A 25,273-nucleotide genomic window follows, 5' to 3' on the forward strand; every position below is an offset into this window, starting at 1 on the left:
TTCTAACCCCCAAACAGGAGAAGTTCCTGGAGATCAGCGGTCTGTACTTCCGCACAGTGCCCTCCAATCCCCACTACTTCTTCTATTGCCCTCCATCCAGCAGGCGTGAGGTGAGTGGCTTTCTCCCTTACCTCCCTCCTACCCACAACCTGTAGCCCCAGAGGCCCCGCTTGACCCACCCGGATCCTCTTAACTCTCGGTTCCCTGAGGCCCTGCCTTGGATCATACTGTCTCTTTCTTGTGCCCAGGATGAGGGCCCCCGGGACCCAGGAGACAGAAAAGTCAGTGACTTGGAGTTTTCAGAGGCTGAGCTCATGGGAGAAGAAGGTATATAGGCAAGCGGGTAGAGGTGGGAAAGGCTGCTTCAAGCCAGGATTCGGGGGCCTTTGCTGCCAACCTATCCTGTTGACCACACGACGTGTATCTCTAGGAGACACATCTGCCTGCTGTGTGGTCACCGAGAGTGACCCAGAGCTGGAGGTGGAATACCTCGAGAGCCGTGAACCAGACCTGGGGCCTGCTGGGCTGGACCCCGCCTCATTGTCAGACGCAGATACCGTGAACCCCGATGAAGACTCCTTCAGCATCCTGGGGGGCGACTCACCCACGGGGCCCGAGAGCCTGGCACATGACCTGCCACCACTCTTCCTGCACCTCACATGCTCCGTGCGGCTACGCGGCCAGCACAGCTCAGTACCTGTGTGCAGCCTGCCCACCTGCCTGGGTGAGTTTGGGATGTCTGGGGAGGGTCACTGGTCCAGTACAGCCTGTCTGCCTGCCTGGGGGTCAGGGAGAGCCTACGGGTATAACTCTTTAGCCCTGGAGACTTGGAATCTGTGTTCATCCCAGGGCTGCAGTAACCCCTAACTTCCCTCCTCTCCCAGGCCAGGTGCTTTCTAGTCTGGAAGGCCCCCCCATTGGAGGCCGAGTTCTTCTGCGGGACCTCAGTGTCACTCTGGACGTCTTTGTGCTGACCTTGCCCCTGGAAGTGGAGCTTCCCCCGACCTCAGACCCTCAGCACCACCGGTAGGGCAGCAAGTTTGGTGGGGGGATCTGGGGTCTTGTTGGAGTAGGGGGACCATTAAGAAATCTGTGGGCACCTGGGGACTAAGGGTACCTTAAGGTTTCCAAGAAAGGAATGCTGAGGAGGCCCTAGGAGGATAGTAGCTGCTGACCTTTGACCTTTGCTCCTACCCTGTTTCAGGTCAACATCTGAGAGCAGTACGTCCTTCCCACGATCCCCAGGGCAACCATCCGATGATGGCCTGGGGCCCCCACTGCCACCTCCAGGAGAAGACAGGTACTTCCTTATGCTCCCTCTCTGAGTTCCTTGTTCCCTGTTGGTTTTGTTTTCTGGAAACCAATACCTAAACCTTTCTTCCAATTAGGCACCCAGGACTATCTAATTTGGCCACACCCCACAGACTGGCTATTGAGACCACCATGAGTGAGGTGAGGGCCTTCCCTCCCCCAACCTAAGTGACAGCCCCTCAACACTGTAACTGACACCCTTTCCATCAGGTGGTGAGGTAAGGCACCCTGTTTATGCTGGGGTCCAAGTGAGGCCTCTCTCAGTCTGTGAGGTGGAGTATCTTCTAGTATCTTCTAATCTAAGAGTGCAGTGATGTCCCAATCAGCATGGGAGGTGCCCTTCACCACTTCCTGGATTGCTCTCCACCTGTAGATCCGCTGGTTGCTGGAGGATGAGATGGTGGGGGCACTCCGAAGAGGGGGCCTCCCCCAGAGCCCTGCCCTGCACCGTGCAGCTGCCCACATCCATAGCTCTCTTGGACGCTCCACCTGCCTTCGCCAGACTCTGCCACTGAGCTTTGTGTTCGGGCCAGAGCGTTCCCTCACACAATTCAAGGAGGTATGCTGCCCTCAGAATGCTCCCTGGTCACCTGGGGGCCCGTCCGTCCCTGGACTCCACATACAGAACCAGAAGGCTCTCTCTTGGTTTGAGTTCACCTCGTCACCCTATTGTCTGACCTTTACCCCATGCCTGGCAGCCCAGCTCAGTGGGAAGAGACCCAGCTCAACCTTGCCACTGGGCCTGTTGAACCTTAGGCAAGACACTGAGCCTTTTCGTAACTCAGCAGTAGGGATGCTAGTGTCTGCTTCACCCGGTAGTTGTGAGGGTCTGATGAGGAAGTGTGGGGTGCCATGAACAGGGAGGGCTGCTCCTGCCTAATCTCTGCCCTTGGCTCCTGCTCCCCAGGAGTTCCGCCGCCTCCACCTCCCTGGGCATGTTCTTCTTGAGGACGCTGACAGTGGCTTCTTCTTTGTGGCAGTTGGCCAAGAGCCAGGTGGGTCCCGTGGGGAGCCCCCTTCGGCGGCCTGGGCTTGGCACAGCCAGGAGGACAGGGCGGAAGGCGTTGAAGGGGAGGTGAGTCTTTCCTGGGCTGACCTGGGAATGGAGGGGGTGGTGGTGGAAGTGTGGGGCCTGTACTCCATCCTGACCTCCTGCCTCTCAGGCCCTGACAGCCAGCCCCCAAGCCCCTGGCTCCCCAGAGGATTCTGAGGGCCCCCTGCTCATCAGTCTGCCCAGCCTGCCCCAGCGAGGTAAGAGAGGACTTGCACCTTCCTGGCCCTGCTTCCATGTTCAGAGGGCATCCTCGGCAGGATTGAGAGAGGCTCCAGGCATTTCCCTTCTCTTCCCAGGGAGCCAGCCTGGGCCCAGCCGGGGACTCAGCCTCATGTCCAGTCAGGGCAGTGTGGACTCAGACCACCTAGGTAAGCTGGGGCGGGGCACGGAAGACTAAGCTGATGGGAAGTGGACTCAGGGCTGCACAGTGAAAGGTCTGGGCAGGGCCATCAGAAGGGACTAACCTGGAGGGGCCCACCAAGCTGATACACTTGGGGCTCAGATGAGCCTAAGGATGGGGTTGAACTTCAGCACGTTTGACGCAGGTTACGACGGTGGCAGCAGTGGCTCAGACAGTGAGGGTCCCAGTGAGACCCCAGGTGAGAAGGCCCCCTTCACGCTGCGGACCCCGCCCGGCCCAGCACCTCCACAGCCTTCGCTCGCGGGCCTCCCTGGGCCCTGCCTGCCTGACTTCTGGCTCATCGTCCGGGTGCTGCAGGACCGTGTGGAAGTGTATGCACACGCACGGTAAGGAGCAGCGGGGCCCTACACCCTGACTCTGATGTTAGCTTCTTCTCCCTGGTCCCACATCACCCCTCTTCAGTGTCGTTAGAAGGCTAGACTTGGGACTGAGGGTTTGGGTAGGGGTCTGACTTGTGTTCTAAGGTTGGGGGCTCCTGACCACTTCCCACAGATTGTAGTAAAGCACGTCACTCTGCTTTCCTAATGGAGTTGAAAAGCTGATGAGGATTTTGGTTCCTAGCCGAGCATTAAGCGCATCTGTAGTTCACAGCAGCTTCAGGAGCTGTAGATATATAAAAATAAGGAATAATAGATAATATTTAACAAGTACTTGCTATGCGGCAGGCACCGTTCTAAGTTTTTTACATGGATCAACTCATTTAATCTGTAACAGCCCTATGAGGTACTACTATCCTCGTGGTCTGAATGAAGAAACTCCAGCACAGATAAGTTAAACACTTGCCCAAGGTCTCAGTTAGTAAGTGGCAGCGCCAGGATCCATACCTAGGTATCTGGTTCAGTACTGCTCTAATCACAGTGTTGAGAGGGGTGGGGGTGTTGAGAGAAGGGAGGACCCACCATTCTGAGGAAGAAGATCTGAGGGTAGAGAAGGTGAGCTGCATGATGGAAGCCTCAGTATGGCAGCTGGTGAGGCAAGCATGGAACCCAGGCTTCCAGAATTGCTGTTGAGAATTCCATCTTTCCCAGTTCCCATCTTGTTTACTTCCCCTTGTCCAGTCCTCCTTCCTTTTCATGGTTCCTCTTGGCGCCAACTCCCATGACACCCTCCCCACTGCAATTCTGTGTCCGATCCATCCTTCCCAGGAGCCTGATTCGGGAGGATGGGGGGCCAGGCACTGAGTGTCGCCACCTGCAGCAGCTCCTGGTGAGGCGAGTTGGGGAGATCTGCAGGGAGGTCAACCAGGTAAGAGGCAGCCGGGGGCAGGGCTTTCCAGGCATGGGACACAGCCCAGATGAGGAAGGGGTTTCCAGGAACCTGACCTTCAGAGGCTGTTGACCCATCTTGGATGTTTTCTTTGACCCTTAGTTACTGGGATGCTATTACGCCCTAGGCTCCCTACAAACTGGGGAGCTCTCCCTAACCCACCCCCAGAGTGGGTCACTCTCTCATCCCCTCCCAGTGACTGTGAGACGCTCCCTCTCATTGCACTGTGCTACCATTTGGGACATGATAGTGAACAAGACAGAGGGAAACCCTGACTCTCTGGAGCTTATGTCAAGTGGAGGAGATAGACATGGAACAACTAAAACACACAAACTATTTCCACTACAATTGTGAAGGCTTCTACAGAGGAAAAGCAGAGACTGGTGTGAGAGCGTATAACAGGGATCTGACCATCTGCAGTGTCAGGGAAAGCTGGGAAGAAGAGATTTTTTTAAGCTGAGACCTGAAAGATGGTGAACAGATTCTGGCAAAGAGGAGGGACAGATGTTCCTATCTGGGCTTCAGTGCTCAGAGCCCGGAGCCCAGTGACTGTCAGACATCATCTCTGAGCTCCCAGTGGTTACAGATGCTCTTTTTGACTTCTAACCCCCAGTGATAATGGGCGTTCTCTCCAGCCTTTGATCACCCCTCACCACCCCCACCATTGTATGGGGGAATATTTCAGTTCCCTGAGACCTTGCTCCTTCTTCTCCCAGCGGCTGCTTCTTCAGGACCTTCATGACAGTCACGTGTGTAACTCTCTTCTGGTGGCTGAGAGTGAAGAAGATCTATGGCGCAGCGAGACCCCCTTCCACTCCCGTCAGCGGGTACCACTGCCCAGTGATGGTGAGTCCTGCCCAGTGATGGTGGGTCCCACCCAGGAGCCTCCCTCCCCAGGGGATGCTGCTGCCCCTGCCTTTATCGAAGACTCTGTTGAGAAGCTGCGGGTAGAGTCACCATTAATTGCCATCGGTGCCAGGTAATACAGGGAGGGCAGGGAGGAGAGGACAGAAAAGGATCACCAGGTTTGGCTGTTGCGAGTTCATCAGTGACTTTAGTGAAAATGCTTTCAATGGAGAGACGGGAGTAGAAACCAGAGGAAATGGAAACATGAAAGGATGTTAGGTAAGAGGAGCTGGGACTAATTAGCCTTTCAAGTAGCCTGGCAGTGAAGGAAGAGACAAAGTAGATACGGCAGAAACTAAAGGAAGGTGGGAGGCAAGGCAGGAATTTAAAATAAGGTAAAAAAATAAATAAATAAATAAAATAAAATAAAATAAAATAAGGTAGAGACTTGAGCACCCTTATGTTCCACGGGAAAGAGCCAGCAGAGGGGGAGAAATACAGGAGAGAAGGTACACGGAAGAGGCCCCCCGCTGTGACCTGTCTTCCTAAATGCACGCCTCTGCCTGGCCCTACCTTGTTTTCCAAAATGACCGTCTTTCCCCTGCAGGGTAATAGACAGGGCCGAAGAAGGGGGCAGGGGCATCGCGGACAAGCAGGCCAGCTCACAGGGGAGAAAAACAGAGGGGTGGAGCCTGAGGGCCGGTAGAAGGATTTGCCTTCTGATTGGCTGTCCCTCCAGACAGGCAGGCAGGCACAGAACCCTTCGGGGTTTCTGAGATTTCTGGTCATGGTTAGGAAACGTGATAATCTACTCGAGATGGTAATTGAAGTCTCCGCAATTCTGCTTCCTTCTCTTACTCCTCATGACCTCTCACCCCAGCTCACAGAGGAAAGCCAGATCATGCCATTCCTTTGCCATTGTCTCTCTGTTATAAAAGTCAGATCACTCCTTATCTTTAACATTCTCAGCAAGTCCGTGGACGAACGTTCCTAACAGCTCCGGGAGAGTACATCTCTCAGCTCATCCTGGGATGTATTCCATATCAAAGCAGAATCCCCATAATTGATGGACTTCCCAGGGTTTTGAAGCATCTTCTGCAAATCGAGTATGAGCTACGACAGCCAAGCACTTTTGCTTCACAATGGCTCCCAGTAGCCCAGGATGTAAGATCAGTCAGAATCCAGACCCAGCCCTTCCTCATTTTAGTCTCTCCATATGGTTTTGCTGAAACCCTTAGCAACCAGCATTCCATTCCAGACTCTGCAGCCTCCCAGGTGTCCTGTACGCTGCTCACATCTGACAGCAGCTTCTCTGGGAAACCAAATTGCCACCTTGACCTACCAGAAGGTTCCTCATCGACCTGGAAACCTAAAAAGGGTGGACTGAGGCCATGGGCTGTGGCCATGGGCTCTTGTGTAGAGCCACACTGCCCTTTGGGTTCTCTGGGATAGCTGTCCTCCAAAGCACAGGACGTAGTTTCCCCCCACTTTGCTGCACGTGTGTGTAAGCAGTCACGCCCTTTTTGTTTTAATGGGGTTATTGTTGCAACTCCCAATGAGTACACAAGTGGGGTGTATGTTGTGTACCCCGTATATGTATATGTGTGTGTATACGTATATGTATATGTTTTGACGGGCTCAGAGTGTCTTCGCATTATCTTCAGGATTTTCTCAGGCTTTGCCTTGCCTGACACCTTTTCTTAGCTCCTTCTCCACATCTCCCTGACATAGTTCTGAAAACCTTTGTGCTGTGACTTATCTGCCTAAAAGCATGGTCCTATCTTATTACCCAAAATGACCATCTATCCCCCCTGCAGAGTAATAGGCCCGAGGAGTAGGGGGAGTGAGGACAGGTAGGCCGGTTCACAGGTGAGAAGTCTCTGAGGGCCGAGGGCTGTGTCCCGTTTCTGATCCACTGTCTCCCTTCCCCCAGATTACGCTGCTGATGAGAGCTGTGGACCCCGAGGGTACCTAGCAGCCACCATGCAGTTTGTCCCTGGCCATTTCTCCTGTGACGTTGTGTGGGGAACCGTGATTCGAGTCCACTCACGACTCAAAATGGGGCCCAGCATGGGGGTCTCTCGGGGTATGTGATTGACATGAGAGGGCAGGTAGAGTTCAGGCGGGTCGAGGTCGGGGGGGTGATCTGGAGAAGGGAGTTTCCTGAACCCATGTTCCTCCCCCAGCCATCCAGGCCCTGCGCTCTGTGCTCAATGCCTTCTCCGTGGTGAACCGGAAGAATATGTTTGTTTATCAGGAGCGAGCAACGAAGGCTGTGTACTATCTGCGGTATGTGGGCCCTGAGAAGATGGGCTACAGCATGGGTTAAGGTTGGCGCAGGAGGAGGTATGTCCAAAGCCCTTGCCACTCTTTCCCAGGCTCCTGGAGACGTCCTGCAGTGAGCGGCCATGGGACGGCGATGCCCTGCCCCCGTCCCTAGCTCTGTCCCGAAGCCAGGAGCCCATCTACTCTGAGGAAGCCTCGGCATGTATCCCCCACTCCCCGATGCCCCCGTGCTCCCTCATGCTTTGCTCCCTGGAGCCGGGCCCTGACCAGAGTTTCCCTGCAGGGTCCTCGTTCTCCCCTGGACATGGCCTCCAGCCGAAGTTCAGATGCTGCTCGTCCTGTGGGCCAAGTGGACAGACATATCCAGCTGCTGGTGCATGGCGTAGGGCAGGCAGGTGAGGGCCATGCGGAGGGGTCGGGGAGCGACCAGATGAGGTTCCAAAGTCCTCTGGGACTTCTCTTCTTATGCCAGCTCATGCTGTGCTCTGGGCTTCTCTCGAGCAGGAACTGGGTGGGAAAGGACAGGCTCCTGGGATGTTTAGGGGTAGGACCTGTCGCTGACTGAAATGCAGCTTAGGGAAGAGGAGCTGTAAAAGTTGACACCCAGATGTCTGTCCTGGGTGACTGTGTGGGTGGATGGTGGTACCACTGGCCGGGTACTGGGGCAGGTTTGGGGTGAAGATGATGGGTTCAGTTTGGGATACGTTGAGCCTGAGGCATCCAGTAGGCAACTGGCTCATTTAATTTATTTATGGCTCAAAAGTGTGCACTAGTCTTGGGCTAAGACTGCAACATATGAGGTAGTTGCTATTATTATCCCCATTGTAATGTGGGGGGCACCGAGGCTTTGAGAGGTTAGACTCACTTGTCCACGGTCACATGACGAGTAGCTTGGCAGAACCAGAGCCTGGTGCTGGCCACCTCTGGTGCATGGGAGCCTGTTTGAATCTGGGGTTAAGGTCTGGGATGGGGGTAGCTGGATCCTCCGCCCGTGTCCCCACCTTGCCGCCGTGGCTGTGTCCAGGTCCCGAGATCACAGATGAGCTGGTGCGGGTTCTGCGTCGGCGCCTGGATGAGGCCACCCTGGACGTCATCACGGTCATGCTCGTTCGGAACTGCAAGCTGACGCCGGCTGACGTGGAGGTCAGCTCCCTCCCAGGCTCCCTGTGTGGCTCCGCCGCAGCCGCAGGGACGGTCTCCGCGGCAACCTCTTCCTTCATCTCTGACTCCCCTTCCTTCCCTCTCTCTGCAGTTCATCCAGCCCCCTGGAAGTCTGCCCTCGGAGGTGCTGCATCTGGCGCTGCCGCCCTCCTGCAGGCCCTGGCTTCCTGCCCTGGCCTGGTACCTGCGGCAGAATCTGCTCATCTTCCTGCACTCCCCCAAGTACACAGACAGCAACAGCTGGAACCACTTCCAGGTGAGACTGCACGCACCTCTCCCCACCCGCGTGCACCAGGCCCTCCACCCACCACACACCCTTGCTGTGTAACTGTTTGCTACAGATGCCCCCCACCAATGTACCTTTGCCCATGGACCTGTGTACACCCAGGCACCCCTTCCCCGGCCTTTATTATCTACCTGTGCTTCTACGTGTAGCTGTCCCCCACTTCTCCTTGTGGATACCCGTTCCCTGATGGCATTTGTCCATTTGCCTGGTCTTAGTGCTCGGTGGCCGTTCTCTCCGCAGCATCCACTCCCACCACAGGGTGGCCTCCCCGACTTGGACATCTACTTGTACAACAAGCCTGGAGGACAAGGCACTGGGGGCAAAGGTACAGTGCAGGGCCTGGGCCCGTGGCACCACCAGGCATGGGAAAGCCTGTTCCTGTCCCGCGGCTGAGGGCCTTTCCCAGCCTTGCAGCTGAGGGGGATTGGGTGGGGTGGGGCAGGGCCTGGAAGTCCCAGACCTGAGCTTTCCTGTGGATTTCTACCCAGGGGTCGCCTGCATCACTCTAGCTTTTGTGGATAAGGAGGGAGCCCCCATCTCACTGGCATCATGGCCCCCCTCTTCTCCGGGGCCCCCAGACCCACTGCAGGAGGAGGAATTTGAGCAGCTGACTCAAGTCACTCGCTGCCCAGACATGCCGGATAATTCTTCAGGTAGGGAAGCTTGGTCAGAGGAGGGGGTGTTCATTTAATGCTGCAGAAACCAGGGACACACTCAAGTGGCCCCCATTCTCTCCTCCAGCTCCGAACGGGGCCCCACGGCTTCGACTGGATGTGTGGGAAAAGGGGAACATCAGTATCGTGCAGCTGGAGGAGAAGCTCCGAGCAGCAGCTCGCCAGTCCCTGGCTGATGCCATCATGGAGCTCCGGCTGCTGCCAGCTTCACTGTGTACAGAGGACACGTCCCCAGGTACGCAGGGTCTGGAGAACCTCACAGGTCTAGGTGCAAACGTGAGAGTCTGGGGAGACGTCGCAGAGCCCCCATCTGAAATACACATTCACAACTGTCCATCACCTTCCCTGCATCAGCAAGGTGATACGCCTTGGTAGAAATGTATGCATGCTGGTCACTCAGTTAGAGAGGGGGAATATATGGTCAGGAACTCCCTTCACACAAACTCACACAGCCATGGACCTTCAGTTGCATATACTGCCATTCAGGAACAGGTAGAGTAAGTGACACATCACTCTCTTACCAGTCTTGGGGCTAGATTGTCTGAAATGGGGATTGATGGTCAGTGACAGGAGTCTGTAATGTCTGCTGCCCACAGGAAGTCTCAAGAGCGGGTCATTGGAAACCAAGAGCCCTGCAGGCCGAACTAGCATCTTTCCCCCTGGCCCTGGCCCTGGCCCTGGCCCTGGCCCTCGCCCTGGCGAGCCTGTGACACCCCCAAGCAAAGCTGGCCGACGTAGCTTCTGGGATATGCTGGTAATGGGAAAGAGGGAGGTGGTGAAGTTGACATCTATCTGCCTTCTTGTCTGCCTCCTGTCTCCCCTACACGCTCCTACAGGCCCTGCCCCAGATCTCCTGTTGTGTAAAACTGCTCTGTGCCTTGGATAGGAGTGTGCAGAGCGTGGCAAGTTCTCACTGATACAGAGAGAGCCTCAGCTTGTTAAGTGCTTTCACTTCCACTTTTCCTGTCGGATCCTCCTAGCCTGCACGATTGCAGCAGGCCTTTCACCAGTGAGGCAGCTGAGGCTCCGGAAAGTTGAGTAGCCTGTCCAAGGCTGCTTGGTCAGCCTCCAGGGCCTGAACCCGGGCCTCCAAATCCTCCAGGCTCTTGTTACCGTTCCATGATGCCTCCGTCCTCCGCCCCGTTCCCCTTCCCTTTAGCCCCTCCTCATTCACTGCATTGTCCCCAGAGTAAAACAGAATGTGGGGACTTGGGTTCCCCCAAAACAACTGATGACATTGTCCTGGATCGGCCAGAAGACACTCGGGGCCGGAGGCGTCACAAAACAGAGAGTGTTCGGACTCCCGGTGGGACTGAGCGGGCAGCAGGCCCAGAGTCTGGAGCCCAGAGACAAAGGTGTGTGTGTGTGTTGTCATGGGAGGTGTGGTGTGAAGTCACAGGGGATGTTGGGTGCGTGTAAACACAGCCGTCTTGTATGGGGGTGCAAGGCTGTTACTCCTGCTGTGTCTTCAGACGCAGGACCACACAGCTGGAGGAGGGTGAGGCGGGCACCCTGCAGCCTGTGTTTGCTCTTGTCGCTCAGCGCTGGATGGAGTTCATGGTTCAGATGGGTGAGACCCCAGCCCCCTCTCCCACCCTTACGCTCCTGCCCTGGTCCCCATGCCACAGCCCCACCGTGACTTCTGTGTCCTGGATCCAGGATGTGCCTCGGTGTCCAGGAGCTCCACTCACATGGTGTCCCGGTTCCTGCTCCCATCTGTCCTGTCTGAGTTCACCACTCTGGTCACCTCAATGGCTGGAGACACCAGTGTCCGCATCTTTGAGCAGCATTTGTGAGTTTGGGGTCTCACGGAAGCTGAGGTAGGAGAGGTGGGGGCCTGGGCCCAGGAGGAGATAACCAGGGAATGGGGCCATGGACGGTCTGCTTTCTGTCTGTCCCTCCCACTAGGGCTTCTGAGCCAGAGATCTTCAGTCCCTGTTCCCTTGGACAGCTGGGCCCAACTCCCCGCCCGGCAGCTGAGCGGCATCTGCTGCTTCTGGGGAGGAACTTCTCGCAGTGGAGGAGACCCACCCAGCAGGGTGAGGCCACGGCCTGGAGGAGGGTGGGCTCAGAGTGACTGACCCTGGAGCCGCTGACCCCGTGGGAGGCAGGGTGGGATCAAGGGGGATCGGCCCCCAGACCCTCATTTTGCCCCTCCCTGACCCCGTAGCTGCCAAAGCCGTGCAGCGCTTCGAGCCAGGAGGCGACGGGAGCTTGGGGCGAAATGCTCCCCGGCAGAGGTTCTTGCTGCTGGAGGTCATGGACAAGAAGGTAGACGTGGGGCCAGGGGCTGGCTGGGAGGAGGGGCTCCATGATCCCACTGACGCTGAGCCCTGACTTCCAGCTGCAGCTGCTGACCTACAACTGGGCTCCAGACCTGGGGGCGGCCCTGGGCCGAGCACTGGTTCGCCTCGTGCAGTGGCAGAACGCACGCGCCCATCTCATCTTCTGCCTCCTCAGCCAGAAGCTTGGGCTCTTCCACCACTACGGCCAGTTGGACTTCCCAGTGCGCGACGCAAAGGTGCCTGCTGCTCAGGTTCCCTCCTCTCCTGAGTGGTCAGCTAAAGGAAGTAGCAGTTCAGGAAAAGGAGAGGGGACAGGCTGAGGGCAGGGGCAGTGGGGCGGGAGAGTCTGAGAGAGGAGGCCACGGGGGCGGTGGGAGAGGAGGTCTGAGGGCAAAGGCCATGGACCCATTGTGAGGCTCCGTCTCTTTTAGGAGCCAAACCCATTCCTGCTGCCGACCATGGAAGCAGAGACCCTCATCCGGAGTGCAAGTCCCCCTCTGAGCCGCGAGCAGGGACGGCTGAGTGGGTCCTCTCGGGGTGGGGGCCCCCTTCCCCTGGACACATTCCCCTTCGATGAGGCCCTAAGGGATATCACGGCCGCCCGCCCCAGCTCCTCCCTCGGCCCTGTGCCCAGACCGCCCGATCCTGTCACCTACCATGGACAACAGTTCCTGGAGATCAAGATGGCAGAGCGCAGAGGTGAGGGCGCTGAGCCGGGCAGCGGGCTGGGCAATCTGTGGAGTCTGGCAGGGCGAGAGGTGGCCACTCCTGAGGGCCGCTACTAATGCCTCCAACCCCCAGAACTGGAGCGCCAGATGAAGATGGAGAACCTGTTTGTAACGTGGCAGCAGCGCTCCGCCCCAGCCAGCATGCCCATCAGTGTGAGTGGCCAACCCGCGTCCTCTGGGAGCGTCCCATGACCCTGCCCTGGCCACCGCCCCGGTGCTCACTGCCCACTTCCCCAGGCCGGGGAGCTGGAGACCCTGAAACAGTCGTCTCGCCTGGTGCATTACTGTGCGACGGCGCTGCTCTTCGACCCCGCAGCCTGGCTGCATGGGCCCCCAGAGACCTCTGGGCCCCTGGAGGGGCAGGTGAGGCTCCAGACTCTGGATTTCTCCTGTGGGACCTCCCTTTACCCAACGGGGACCTCCATTCCTCCACCCCTGCTAGGGTGGTTGACGGTGGGTAGAGCCTTTCTTAATCTCCACTCCCACAGCGGCGCCACCGCCCTGAGTCAGGGTCTGGGAGCCGAGAGGCCTCCGCCAGCTGCGACTCCTCGGATGGGCCTCCACCGGGCGCCCGGGAGGAGCCTTGGCTGAAGGAGCTGAGCTTGGCTTTCCTGCAGCAGTACGTGCAGTACCTGCAGAGCATGGGCTTTGTGCTGGTGCCCCTGCGGCCCCCCTCGCCCGCCCGCAGGTGAGCGCGTCTCGTCTCCCCGCCCTCCTCTCCTCCTCCACAGCAGGTGAGGCCCCACACACCCTTCCTCTTGGGTCCTATTTGGGTAATTTGGGCCTTGCGTACCACCATCTCATCAGGCCTGCACACACACGTGAGGATCTGGGACACCTACCTGCAGCCCTCAAGCACATTCCGTAAGCCTCACACATCTCCTGGAACTCATGGCCACGTTCATACACAAACTGGGTACATTTTCACAGAGCTGCTTGCCCACGTGTGTCTTCTGTGCTTTCACGCTGGTGTCCATCCACACACACCAGTCCTGTACAAGCTCTTGGACCTGGGTCTTAATGATTGTTGTCCTGATCACCTCCTGACCTCTCCAGAGATTTACATCGTTCCTGGCCCAGGAAGTTCTTTTCTCACCATGTTTTTTTGTTTGTTTTTTGTTTTGTTTTTTTCTCACCAAGGACCCCTGCAATGGGCCTACTCGCATCACTGTCCTCTGGCCTGTTCTTGGTCATGTTCACTCACTGGCCAGTAGTGGGAGGTCTGAGTCCTGGGAAGTAGTAGACAGCTCCTCTGGCAACACCTTCCCTCTCCCCAGAACGCAGTGAAAACTGCAACCACCTTTCCCATCCTGTGTCAAGTCTCAAATTCCCATTTCTGTGGCCCGTGCCCTATGCCCCTCTCAACGTCTGAGCCTCCAGATTCTACGTTCCCAGCTCCTTCCCAGTGGCTGCATGGGAACATGTCTGTTCGTGTTATGCCGTTGCTTTCATGTATCCAGATGTGTGAGTTTGTTTTCTCCCTCCTCTCTGCTTTCAGTTTGATACTTTTTCAAACTAGTAAATATAAGTTGTACTTCCTTACTCAAGACGCCCTCTTGGCCCAGAAAGCCAATTCCAACTCCTTAGCGTTTTTGTAACCAGCTCTCCACCTCCCAGGCCTCCCTCTCTTTTCCAGGCCTTAGGAAGAGAGGACAGGCCTGCACCTCTGGGACATTTCATTCAGCACCCCTCTTATTTCTCAACGACAGACCCCAGGAGGAGCTCTCTTCTCATTGCCCTCCGCAGCCAGTTCCCAGCTGTAGGGATTTCTCTGGAGTTCGCATCCTTCCCATTCAGTTATGTTCTTCCCAGAAATCAGAATTCCCTTTTAAAACCAAAGATACTAGGATTAAAAATATGTTTCTAGAGGAAAATTTAAAGTCAGGCCTTCCTTGCTCTCCAGTCTCTAACCATCACCAATCACTAGTTAGGTCTGGTCCCTATTTCCTTGAGGATTAAGTGGGGCATTTCTCGCCAGAGGCTTTGAACCCCCAGCAGGAGTTCCAGTGGTTTATAGCTCCTGAGTATGAGTGGGTCTCACTGGCCCTCTTTCTCTTTTCCCTTTGCCTCTGAGTTGAGAAATGAAGAACAGCAGGCCTGTGGAACACTGAAAATGCCCTTCCCAGGTCAAAAGAGAACCCCTTTTCCCTCTCAGGGGAACGTCCCTAACCAGGGCATCAAGGATCTGCTTGCACTTTCCCCATGAAATCTTACACATCACCCTCTCCCCTCCCTTGCTGTCCACAGTAAGCAGGTATCTCCATCCGCTCATAGGTGTCTCCCCCCAGTCACAGCAGCCTCTGCAGCTCTACCCTCACCCTCTCACTGGAAGAGAGGGGCCTGATCCCCGCCTCCCCCTTAGAGCAGCAGCTGCTGTGGAGAGAGCCCCGCCCCACAATCGAGCCCTGGACTCCTGGCCTAGCCTTGCCACTTACCCACCGTGGGACCCCAGGCAGGTTCTTCCCTTCTCTGGGCCTGTCTCCTCTCCTGCAGAACGATTCCACGTGAAATGGGTTCTGGGTCTGATAGCCGTAACCCTTCACCCCACTGGCCTGCCTCACCCCCTTGTCCCTCTTCCTTTTCTGCAGCACCAGCCGGCTGCGGGCCATGGCTATCCTTGGAACAGAAGGTCGGGGCTCCTTCTCCTGCCCGAAAGCCAAGACTGAAGGGAGCCCCAAGGTAACACGTCGTCGTGTTCCTTCCCCAAGAGTGAAATCAGTGATGCCTCAGACACCAGCATCACTGAGCCTGAATTATTTGCCCAAGGCCTAAAGCCAGGGGCTCTGGGTGACGACTGAGGTCATTGATCCCAGCCTGACACCATTAAAGTCACTGACCCAGGGGACTTTTTCCCCGATGGTCCGAGGCTGGTGAGCCCCCTGCCCTTGCCCCTGAACCCCAGTCTTTTTCCTTTCTGCAGAGCACTGGCTCTCCAGTGACCACGTACCACCTGCAGCGGGCACTGCCCGGGGGCATCATCCTCATGGAGCTGGCTTTCCAGGTGAGCAGAAGCACTACACGGGAGAGCCAGGCCCACCTGTCTCTTGCCCTCCTGACCTCATCTTCATCCTCTCTCCAGGGCTGTTACTTCTGTGTCAAACAGTTTGCCCTGGAATGTTCCCGAATCCCCATGGGGCAAGCTGTCAACTCTCAGGTACGTGGTGGGGACGGAGGGCCGTGGGGTCTCAGGCGTAGTCAGTGCAGCCCCAGGGACCATCTGGTGCTGCAGGTGGCTGGGCCATTCCAGTGCTGTGACCGCCTCAGGCGCCAGTCTTACTCTGTGGTAGTCCAGAGCTGTATTCAGCCATGGCGCTGGGGGCAGAAGGCAGTGCAGCACAGTGGCTGGTCTGGCCCTGTGGTCATTCTGGCACTGACCATAGATGGGTAGACAGGACATTTGAGCAGAGCGGGTAATCTGACACATGGGTGGGTCGGTGCCATGGGCAGTCCTGGCCTAATCTAGGGCTGGGGACAACCTGGCACTGTCCATGTAGTCACTAACACTTAGAATGTGGACTAGAGTCCCCACCCACACAGCACAGCCCCCACACTCAGTTGTTATTTCTGTCCCTGTCTGACTGCCTGAAGGCAGGGCTTTTGCACCCCATGAGGTTCTGAGCACTCAAGAGGGCTCAGAACGAATGAGTCGGGACTGAGTGTGGTCAGAGACCCGAAACCCTCCAGCCTTGAGTGAGTTCGGCCCCTTCGTTGTTAGGCTTCTGCCTTCCTTGTGCCTCGAGTTGAGTTTCTGAGAGATCAGGGTCTGACTGGGTGCGGTCTGTCGCCCTCCAGTACAGATGGCACAAACTCTTCCCGTATCTGGACAGCTCAGATCCAGCCCACAGGTGGTTGCCTTTGACTTGGGTGTGGATGCCTGGTCTAGCCATCACAGGATAGTGAGATCCAGGAAAGCTTGGTGACTTGAGTGCAGGAACCTACCTGGGCCAGGGCACAGAAGGCAGATTGGACAGGCAGGCACTCTTTCACACTTTGCTGTAGTATTGGCGGGAAGGACCCACCCCATTATTCTCTTGAGCTTCCTGAAGTCCTGGCTGCCCTGCCCCCTGATCTCCACCCAGTTTGGCTCTCTCTGCCCCTACATGTCTAATCTCTAACCTTACTTAGATTTCTAAGTTGCTTTATTGTAGCTATTACGTATTTATTAACTGCTTAGTGTACATGCTAAGGGAAGAGGAGAACTTTACTCCTACTGTACAGATAAGGAAACTGAGGTTCACAGAGGTTAAGTGATGTGCCCCAGGGCACACAGCTAGTTGCTGGCAGTACTAGGGTTGCAAGCTGGGTCTCTGACTCTGAGGCTCATCCTTGGTTACTGCAGTTTATCACGCAGCTCTAAATTTATGAGGACCTTTCCTTTATCTCCATGGTAGATGAGGAAACTGAAGCAGAGAGGTTGTGACTTACCCAAGGTCATGGAGCTACTCTGACTCCGAGGCAACTGCTGCTTCTACAGTCATTGATTTCCTTTCCTGTTAATTTTTATGCCCAGTGCCCCCAAGGGCACGGTCAGGTAGATTCTGCCATTCTAGCATCACCTATCCAACTGTTAACACACTCTCAGTAACGCTGATTTCCACCAAGAGAAGCACCAGCTCTGTGTCTCTGCCCTCCTTTCTTCCTCCATCAATGGTTCGTTCGTTCATTCATTCATTCATTCACAGATGAATTAGAGGAGGCCAGCCCTGGACTAGCCTTGGCAGGATGTCCCAGATGAAGCTTTACAAATGAGTGGGAGTTAGCCAGCTTTGGGGATCAGGGGGAGCAGCATTCAGGCAAAGAGAACAGCAGGTACAAAAGCATAGAGGAAATATGTGGTATACTTGGGAAGAGCAAGTAATTTGATGAGAAGATAAAGCTGGAGAGATGGGAAGCGACCAGGAAAACCTTTCTAATAGTAAGTAAGTACACATCTGGCCTACCCTGACCACCCTGTTTAAAACCACACCTGCTTTATTTACTGCTTGATTTTCCATAACCATCTACTAACGTGCTATTTACTCATTTACTCTGCCTAATATTTATTGTCTTATCTCCCCACTACTAGACTGTAAGCTCCTTGAGGGTAGGGGTTTGTATCCCCAGCAACTAGAACAGTGCCAGGTAGGCACGTGGTAGGCACTCGACAAGTATTTGTTGCATGAGTGAATCTGTGCCAGACTTGAGTGGAGACTGGGATACAGAGTAAAAAGGTTCATGTCTCAAAATGGTCAGTTCATGTAAACAGAGTTACAACACTGCATAATGTAATGAGGAGGGCTTCTCATGGAAGTGTTTCTGGTAGAGGGGCCCACGGCGACGGGGTGAATCTTGAGCTGCCGTTTCCCAGGCAAGAGGAGGGAAGTGAGATGTGCGGGCAGCCTGCCACTGTTTCCTGACCTGGTCCCCCCCCACCCCCCCAGCTGTCCATGCTGTTCACGGAGGAGTGTGACAAGGTGCGAGACCTGATGCATGTGCACTCGTTTAGCTACGACTTCCACCTGCGCCTCGTGCACCAGCACGTGCTGGGCGCCCACCTGGTGCTGCGGCACGGCTACCACCTCACCACCTTCCTGCGACACTTCCTGGCCCACCACCCTGATGGGCCCCACTTCGGCCGCAATCACATTTACCAAGGTCGGTGCCCAGGGGCAAGCCAGTGAACCCGAAAAAGAACAGGCCGCCAGGTGTCTCAAGCCAGGGCCAGGGGGACCACTTCCGGGGGCCAGACCTTGTCTCTGCCTCTCCTGTCCTATATGGTCAGTCACCTCATGTCACCTGGACCCTGTCCCCATGTCTCTGTCTTAAGTTCTTCCCAGTCTGTTTTCATAGCAAGTTTGGTTTAATTTTCATAGCAAGCAAAGTTTAGATCCTGTGTCGTGTGTACCCTGCCCCCTGTGTGTCCTGAGCCACTTCTGTCCCATCTCCATGTCCCTCAGGAACTCCCCAGAAAGAATCGGCCTGCCTGCCAATCAGAGCCTCAGGGATTCCCATCCTCCGGCCCCACCAGATCACTGTGTCTGTCCCAGACTCAGTGTCTCCTGTAACTCGCCCCTCAGGGACCCTGGAGCTCCCCACTCCGCTCATTGCTGCCCACCAGCTGTACAACTACGTGGCCGACCATGCCAGCTCCTACCACATGAAGCCACTGCGGATGGCCCGGCCAGGAGGCCCGGAACATAACGAGTACGCCCTGGTGTCGGCGTGGCACAGGTAAGGCGAGAGGGGATGCCTGGAGCCAGAGTCGGGGCCATCCTTGCAGTGGGGGACCCGTGTTTTCTTGGGCAGAAGGGGTGGGGTTGGCTTCATCAGAACCTCAGGCTTGACGTCTCCCCAACCCCCACCGCACAGCTCTGGCTCCTACCTGGACTCTGAGGGACTTCGTCACCAGGACGACTTCGACGTGTCTCTGCTTGTTTGTCACTGTGCCGCACCCTTTGAGGAGCAAGGAGAGGCCGAACGGCACGTTCTGCGGTCAGCAGATCCCCTGCCTTGAACCTTCCCGTTGCCCAGCCGCTCCGTGCTGTTGCCCCGTGTCTCTCCTGCTGTGACCGTCACACTCCTGTCCCCTCCCCACCCTAGGCTGCAGTTCTTCGTGGTGCTCACCAGCCAACGAGAGCTCTTCCCCAGACTCACTGCTGACATGCGCCGGTTCCGGAAGCCGCCCAGACTGCCCCCTGAGCCAGAGGCTCCTGGGAGCTCAGCCGGTAGCCCTGGGGAGGCCTCAGGGGTTGGTCTGGCCCCTGGACCGGCTCCCCTCTTCCCCCCACTGGCTGCAGAGGTGGGCGTGGCACGGGCACAGCTGGCTCAGCTGGTACGGCTGGCTGGAGGGCACTGCCGTCGGGACACCCTTTGGAAGCGCCTCTTCTTGCTGGAACCACCAGGACCTGATCGGCTGCGACTAGGGGGGCGCCTGGCCCTGGCCGAGCTGGAGGAGCTCCTAGAAGCAGTCCATGCCAAATCCATTGGGGACATCGACCCCCAGCTGGTAAGCAGCTGTGGGATCCAGAAGGGGCTGGGATGGATGCTAGGAATTCCACTGGCAGCCAGGGTAGAGGTTGCAGGGGTCTCAGAGGTGGTTCTGGAACAGCAGATCCATGGCTGTGGACCTTCCCCTAGGACTGCTTCCTGTCTATGACGGTCTCCTGGTACCAGAGCCTGATCAAGGTTCTCCTAAGCCGCTTTCCCCAGAGCTGTCGCCATTTCCAGAGCCCAGACTTGGGAACTCAGTACCTGGTAAGTCTCCTTGACCTTCCTCTGAAAGGGGAGACACAGCAGAAATCCTCATCAGAGAGATGACAGGGTCCCCCTCAAAGAACCCCAGTCTGACTAAACAGGGAGGCTGAGATGGAGTGACCACACCGGTAGATGGATGTAAAACCCTTCAAGCACCAAGCCACAGCATGTGATTCACTGAGAATAACCTAGAGCTGTGCCCTCAGGGCTCACAAAAGCACAAACCTTGGCTAGCGATCCTGAGGGCCAAGCTCTGGAACCTTGTGAGTGGTTGGTCTTGGAGGTTCCAGTCCCAGAAAGGACTTCCTGGGCTTTCAAGCCTTTTCACCAAAGTGTGGCCCTCACACCAGCAGCGTCAGCACCACCTGGGAGCTGACCGAAGTGCAGACTCTCAGACCCCACCCCAGACCTGCTGGCTCAGAACCTGCCTTTCAGCCAGATCCGCAGGTGATTGGTGTGCACAGTAGAGGTTGACAAGTTGCTGGGAAGGACAGGTAGAGGGGAGAGCTATGGCAGTGGGCACAAGCCTGGGGATTGAGAGCCTAAAGGATGGCCCCAACGAGAGCAGCGATCAGGAGAGGAGACATTCAAGAGAAGATTTCAAAAGAAAAGGTACTTGGTCTGTGGTAAGGGGTCCTGCGACATAGTGCTTGTGGGGAAGACTAGTTTCAAGATGTGACAAAGCATCGCCCAGAGAAGCTGAGGTTAGTTAGGGTAAGGCTGCAGTAGTGCAGGTGGGTGTGAGCAGATGGGGATGCTTCTGTGGGTGGCGGGAACGCTGAAGCAGGAGTGGGTTTGGGGGAAGGGTGAAGAATTGAGTCTGAGGCCCAGGAGGACCTTCGAGGACCACAGTCTAGAAGGTATATGGGCATCGGGGATTGGAGCTCAGGAGAGAGGTGTAGGCAGCACTTATACAAACAGGTGGTGACGGAAGCTGGGCATAGAAGAAACTGCCCAGGGAGAGATCACAAAGCTGAGCACCAGGGACAGACATCAGGGAGGCCAGAGATACGAAACCCAGGAGCAAAGGAGGGCTCATGTCAAGGGGAGAGAACCCTCCTTTGCTGATGGGCTTCAGTGTGTCAGCTTATGCAGGGCCTTCCAGTCAAGTACCACTCGTTCATTCTGACGAGGCTGGACAGGCTAACCGGGAGCCAGTGAGGATGAGGACCGAGGTTGGGCTTGGAGGAGGTCCTGGGTGACCGTACAGTGTAGGTGGGGTCAGGTGTGGTGATGGAAGCGGGCCTTCCTCAGACTGGTCCCACTTTCAGGATGCCTTCAGGGAGGGTCTGTGCCTCACTCCGCATCTCATTTTGTCTTTTGCTACAGGTTGTGCTGAATCAGAAGTTCACTGACTGTTTTGTGTTAGTGTTTCTGGATTCCCACTTGGGAAAGACGGTGAGAACGGGAGGGGGCAGTGAGGGGCTTTGTGTCAGCCTAGTGGGAGGCTGTACCCCAAATGCTCCATCCCAGAGCCTGCTGAGGTTGGGGAGCCCTGCTCCCTGGGCTCAGCCTGCCCTCCTCTCACCACCCCCGCCCCGTGTTCCCCAGTCTCTGACAGTGGTTTTCCGAGAGCCCTTCCCGGTACAGCCCCAGGACAGCGAGAGCCCCCCTGCCCAGCTGGTCTCTACTTACCACCACCTGGAGTCCGTCATCAACACAGCCTGCTTCACCCTCTGGACCCGCCTCCTCTGAGGGATGGACCACTGAATGTCCTCAAATTATGGCTCTGTAGGATTGCCCACTTGCAGCAGGACTGACCAGCCTTTCTGGGCCCCCAGGCAAGACTGGACACTGAGGGATGCCAGAGGTTGTGTGAATGTGTCTTGGGGACCCGGTAGCAGGAGCTGCCCTCCCTAAACACTCGCTGCCACTGACCAGCCCAGGGATCCAGAAGGTCCGGTCACCTCCCTGAGGTGCCCATGCCATCTCAGGTCCCTGGGCCATTCCAGAAGGAGACTCCTCCTCCCTGCTCACTTGGTGGAGTCTGGGAATTCTTCACATCAGGTGGCACGTAGACCCCTTAGAGTTCCTCTGCCTGAATCCTGCCTCCGCGTCTTGGCTTGCTGTCAGCCACCCGCTTCCCCCACCCCCATCTTGAGCCCTGTGCTCTTCACTTCCCACTGGGACATTATTGCTGGACAGTTGCCACTGAGATAAGACACCTGGGTTCCAATCCCAGCTCTGCCTTTGAAGCATCTGTGACCACGGGTGAGTCCCTTTGCTCTCGGACCCTTGGTTTCTCATCTGTACATGAGGTGGTGGGCTCGAAAGCTCTCCCATCTCCACAACAACACTGGCACAGACTGGAGGACTTGAACGTGAGCTGTATGTCCCTTCTCTGCAGGAAGGAAGTGACCCAAAGAAACTGAAAAGTTAGACACTGTGTGTCCCTCCCCTTCCCCCTGCAATAACATACACACATGGAAACCTTCAGCAGATTGTCTTTAATTCAGAGGAGACTCGGGATGTGCAGCTCACCGTCCCAGAGGTGTGTGGCTGGAGCGCAGGACCTCACTGGCCAGCCTGTGGGCGGCCCCGCTTATCCCAGTACGAACGTAGCCAACTCAAGCCCTCTACCGTGTCTCCTGAGGGGAGAGGGACCCGAGGCGTCTCAACCCATGAGGAGGAAAACAGCCCCTGCCCGACACCTGTCCCTCCAGATCCCCTTCCCCAGGGCCAGGCCTGGAGCTCAGCCCACCCTCACCTCGAGGCTGGTACTCGCAGCCCACAAAGCCTTTGTAGCCTTCATCTTCCAGCAGTTGGAACAGATAGGGGAAGTTCAGCTCTCCAGGGCTGCTGGGTTCCCCTCGGTCCGGGACCTGTGCCACCTGCACGTGCCCTGGGGGCAGATGTGGGCAGACGTGGGGGGGTAGAAAGAGTGGGAGGACAGAGGAAGCAGCATGGCAGACTAGGAAGAAGCCAAGAAAGGGGCCCTCACCAACGAAGGGCAGGAACTCCCGGATGTTCCCTGTCAGGTTCCCGTCCATGATCTGCCAGTGGAATATGTCCTGGGGCAGAGATTCCGACAGTCACAGACCCTGCAGGCCACACCATTCTGCCTGGATTTGGAGAACACGGGCCCATGGGCCCTCTGAGAAGCACTCCCTCTCTCCCACTTACCATCTGTAACTGGAGGTTGGGTCTTCCAACTTTCTCTAAGATGGCTGCCGCTGGGAGAGAAACCGGGGAGGGGGCCATGAGACTCAAGGAGGGCACAAGAATCAAGGGACAGGAGGAGACACAGGGCTGGGGTCCTACCCTGCTGGGGCGTATCCAGGAAGTACCGGGGGTCCGTGATGCGGGTGTTGATGGGTTCCAGCAGCCCCACAAGGTTCTCCTAGCACCAGGCGGGATCCATGAGTAGAGCTCTCCCTGAGGTTTGTACCCCCTCAGTCAATCACCGATCAAGCCCGTCACCAATCCCTCCGGCCTGGACCAGGACCAGGGCCCAGGCTTGTGCCTCACTGCCCTCCCCACTGTGCATCCCCTCCACACACACAGACGTTCATGAAGCATGTGTGTCTGTATGTGTTTTCACTGTCTCACCTGAGCCAAAACCCCAGCTGCGTGCCTCAGGTTCTCCAGAAAAACTGTCTCCATTTCACCCCTGACTGCTGCTCGATCAGCCCCCTGGGGCACTCGGCCAGCCATCAGGTGAATCCTGTGGGGAAAATGGGCCTGGAGGGGGCTGTGGAGTCCATCCTCGAAGCGCGAGCCTTCACTCCCTCGCTCCCTGGGTGCACCTCTTCCAGCTGCTCTCTGATCATGCCAGCTTCCCATCTCCCCAGGTCTCTCACTTAGCCCCTCCTGTACTTCCAAATTCTCCTTTTCCGTGCCCCTTCTCCTCGTGCCTGCAAACATGCTTAAGTCTCACCTTTAAAAAATTACTTTGACCCTTACCCTTCTCAGGAATTCCGCGCTGCTTGTCTCTCCTCCTTTCATCTGTTTCTTAGCTTCCCATCTGTTTTCTGCACACACACCCCTCCACCCCCTTAATAACCCCTTGTTGCCAGTTCCTTCTCAGCCTGGTTGCTCTGTGCAGGATTTGACGTTTATGAGATCAGCCCCACTTTGAGTCCCCCTCACTTCACCACCTGATCCTTCTCAGCCACCTCTAAAGCAGACAGGTTACATTTCCAGCCTCGTAAACTCTGCAGAACACACCAAGCCCCTCTAGCCTTTGGCCCCTGCATCCTTGACTGGAATGCTCCTTACCTCAAGCAAGTGCCCACTAGAGACCCACTACTCACTACCTGTAAGAAGCTTTCTCTGATCCCAGACAAGAGTTACTGCCTACCTGCTCCCACAGCCTCCTTGAACTGACCTGTCCTCAAATGGATCACTCCGTTTGTTTACTGTGCTATCTATCTCCCAGGTCAAACTGAGCTCCCAGCATGGGATCCCAGCAAGAGTTGAGCAAGAAAGAGTTGCAAACTGAGAGTGACACACAACAGATGAAATACAGGAGGCAATTTACAAGGGACCCAGACGGAAGGGGCGAAGAAGGGCCAGTGCGCTCGGACCCCTGAGCCTCTCAAGTCCCGGCGGCCTGTTCTCTCGTGGGTCATGGGGGCGGGGGATTGGAGAGAGGAGGATACCTGGGACAGCCCAGAGCCTTGGCGTACAGCACAGCCTGCTCCAGCCCATCTCGGAAGGCCGCCTGCCTCCCGGGAACGGCCCCCAGACCCATCTCCCCTTTCTCTCGGTCTCCTGCGGAGAGAATGGGCCTCAGTTCCCGGCTCGCGCTCCCGGCTCGCCCCGCCCGGGCCCGGGCCCCCACGGCGCACCCGGGGGCGTATTGATCAGCACGAGCTGCAGCCCCACTTCCCGCGCCGCGAGCGCCAGCGCCTCCGGCGGCTCCCCGTACGGCCAGCCGACCTCGGCCGCCTCAAAACCCGAACTGCCCGCGGCTCGGAGCCGCGCGGGGAGGCCGGGGAGCTCGGGGAACAGCCACGACACGTTGGCCGAGAAGCGCAGCGGAGCCATGGCCGGCCGGGAGCGCGCGTGGAGCAGAGTCCGCGCAGCCGGAAGGCGGCAGCCGCGGGCGGGGCTGGGGAGGGGAAGGGACTGAGGGCCCGCGCGGGGAGCGGGGCGGGCGCCGAGGCGGCGGAGGAGCCCGGCCTCGCCGGGCGGGGGCGCGCTGGCGCCGCGTGCCGGCTCTCTCCGGCTGGGAAAGCCGTGCGTCGTAAAAACCGCGGACTGGCCAGAAAAGTGCACTTTCCCTGACAGGAGAGGGCGGCGCGGGGAGAGGGCGCGGCCCCAGTTAACGTGAAGGAGCGTGGACGCTAACAAACGCTTCGTGTTTTCCTTCTTTATAACCAGAGTACCTGTTCATTATGGAACATTTGAAAGTGTGTGCCGCACCACTCACCCATTAACTTTCCCGTACAGAGCAAAAACTAAACACGTGCAGTCTTTTCTTAGAAAACCCTGATCATAGTGTATATAAGGTTTTATGGCATATTATTTCGTGAGCATTTCCCGTGACAACCTTGAATTAGCTGCTCACTGTTCCGCACCTGGACAGCCCAGAACTGATCATGCTACTCTGTTGATGGTCATTAGGGAGTTCAACGTGTGTGTGCGCGTGCACTATAAAAGCACTTTAATGCACTTCTTGGTCCCATCTCTGAATCGTTTTCTTAGGTTCCTTTTGTAGGAACAAAGTACGAAGTCCTTTATAAGGAAAACTGCCCCCACCCCTGGACTCTGCACTGAG

The 25,273-nt window shown here is 56.7% G+C and overlaps 2 protein-coding genes across 7 annotated transcripts in view; one reads left to right on the plus strand and one right to left on the minus strand.

The window, feature by feature from the left end:
• SZT2 (SZT2 subunit of KICSTOR complex) overlaps window positions 1-21,987 on the plus strand; it is a 51,493-nt gene extending 29,506 nt beyond the window's left edge. For all 3 annotated transcript variants that reach the window (XM_068539697.1, XM_068539699.1, XM_068539698.1), the window contains 43 exons: window positions 18-110; window positions 249-327; window positions 431-724; window positions 885-1,026; window positions 1,205-1,300; window positions 1,389-1,452; window positions 1,685-1,870; window positions 2,219-2,386; window positions 2,475-2,562; window positions 2,662-2,733; window positions 2,911-3,112; window positions 3,932-4,031; window positions 4,769-4,898; window positions 6,832-6,984; window positions 7,085-7,187; window positions 7,277-7,382; window positions 7,468-7,579; window positions 8,209-8,327; window positions 8,437-8,601; window positions 8,872-8,956; window positions 9,120-9,284; window positions 9,373-9,540; window positions 9,902-10,059; window positions 10,494-10,660; window positions 10,778-10,875; window positions 10,965-11,097; window positions 11,214-11,344; window positions 11,476-11,576; window positions 11,650-11,826; window positions 12,022-12,289; window positions 12,392-12,471; window positions 12,556-12,681; window positions 12,807-13,006; window positions 14,907-14,997; window positions 15,239-15,319; window positions 15,398-15,472; window positions 17,739-17,952; window positions 18,375-18,528; window positions 18,667-18,789; window positions 18,898-19,303; window positions 19,435-19,551; window positions 20,881-20,949; window positions 21,103-21,987. In XM_068539697.1, coding sequence (XP_068395798.1) covers window positions 18-110; window positions 249-327; window positions 431-724; window positions 885-1,026; window positions 1,205-1,300; window positions 1,389-1,452; window positions 1,685-1,870; window positions 2,219-2,386; window positions 2,475-2,562; window positions 2,662-2,733; window positions 2,911-3,112; window positions 3,932-4,031; window positions 4,769-4,898; window positions 6,832-6,984; window positions 7,085-7,187; window positions 7,277-7,382; window positions 7,468-7,579; window positions 8,209-8,327; window positions 8,437-8,601; window positions 8,872-8,956; window positions 9,120-9,284; window positions 9,373-9,540; window positions 9,902-10,059; window positions 10,494-10,660; window positions 10,778-10,875; window positions 10,965-11,097; window positions 11,214-11,344; window positions 11,476-11,576; window positions 11,650-11,826; window positions 12,022-12,289; window positions 12,392-12,471; window positions 12,556-12,681; window positions 12,807-13,006; window positions 14,907-14,997; window positions 15,239-15,319; window positions 15,398-15,472; window positions 17,739-17,952; window positions 18,375-18,528; window positions 18,667-18,789; window positions 18,898-19,303; window positions 19,435-19,551; window positions 20,881-20,949; window positions 21,103-21,246 — 6,003 coding nt within the window. In that variant the 3' untranslated portion in view covers window positions 21,247-21,987. The remainder of the gene's footprint in view (window positions 1-17; window positions 111-248; window positions 328-430; window positions 725-884; window positions 1,027-1,204; window positions 1,301-1,388; window positions 1,453-1,684; window positions 1,871-2,218; window positions 2,387-2,474; window positions 2,563-2,661; window positions 2,734-2,910; window positions 3,113-3,931; window positions 4,032-4,768; window positions 4,899-6,831; window positions 6,985-7,084; window positions 7,188-7,276; window positions 7,383-7,467; window positions 7,580-8,208; window positions 8,328-8,436; window positions 8,602-8,871; window positions 8,957-9,119; window positions 9,285-9,372; window positions 9,541-9,901; window positions 10,060-10,493; window positions 10,661-10,777; window positions 10,876-10,964; window positions 11,098-11,213; window positions 11,345-11,475; window positions 11,577-11,649; window positions 11,827-12,021; window positions 12,290-12,391; window positions 12,472-12,555; window positions 12,682-12,806; window positions 13,007-14,906; window positions 14,998-15,238; window positions 15,320-15,397; window positions 15,473-17,738; window positions 17,953-18,374; window positions 18,529-18,666; window positions 18,790-18,897; window positions 19,304-19,434; window positions 19,552-20,880; window positions 20,950-21,102) is intronic.
• On the minus strand, window positions 21,984-24,565 carry HYI (hydroxypyruvate isomerase (putative)). Of its 4 annotated transcripts, none has more exons than XM_068539704.1 (8): window positions 24,342-24,565; window positions 24,153-24,264; window positions 23,101-23,215; window positions 22,839-22,891; window positions 22,675-22,724; window positions 22,493-22,562; window positions 22,259-22,393; window positions 21,984-22,139 (listed from the first exon to the last, which is right to left on the minus strand). In XM_068539704.1, the coding sequence occupies exons 1-7, from the start codon at window positions 24,538-24,540 to the stop codon at window positions 22,300-22,302; spliced, it is 693 nt and encodes a 230-aa protein (XP_068395805.1). In that variant the 5' UTR covers window positions 24,541-24,565; the 3' UTR covers window positions 21,984-22,139; window positions 22,259-22,299. The 4 variants fall into 4 exon arrangements, with proteins under 4 accessions (XP_068395805.1, XP_068395804.1, XP_068395802.1 ...); XM_068539703.1 differs by having other exon boundaries at window positions 22,813-22,891; XM_068539701.1 differs by having other exon boundaries at window positions 22,839-22,926.
• Window positions 24,566-25,273: the final 708 nt, after the last annotated feature.

Source organism: Eschrichtius robustus, chromosome 3 (genome assembly GCF_028021215.1).
Source record: "Eschrichtius robustus isolate mEscRob2 chromosome 3, mEscRob2.pri, whole genome shotgun sequence".
Classification (NCBI taxonomy): domain Eukaryota; kingdom Metazoa; phylum Chordata; class Mammalia; order Artiodactyla; family Eschrichtiidae; genus Eschrichtius; species Eschrichtius robustus.

What these genes read in the sequence shown, in the direction of transcription:
- HYI (XM_068539700.1), bottom strand. Translation starts at nt 24,540, where the DNA reads ATGGCTCCGCTGCGCTTCTCGGCCAACGTGTCGTGGCTGTTCCCCGAG. An exon ending in GCTGATCAATACGCCCCCGG is followed by an intron (nt 24,265 to 24,341) that starts GTGCGCCGTGGG and finishes TTCTCTCCGCAG; the next exon opens with GAGACCGAGAGAAAGGGGAG. An exon ending in ACCCGCATCACGGACCCCCG is followed by an intron (nt 22,725 to 22,838) that starts GTACTTCCTGGA and finishes TTTCTCTCCCAG; the next exon opens with CGGCAGCCATCTTAGAGAAA.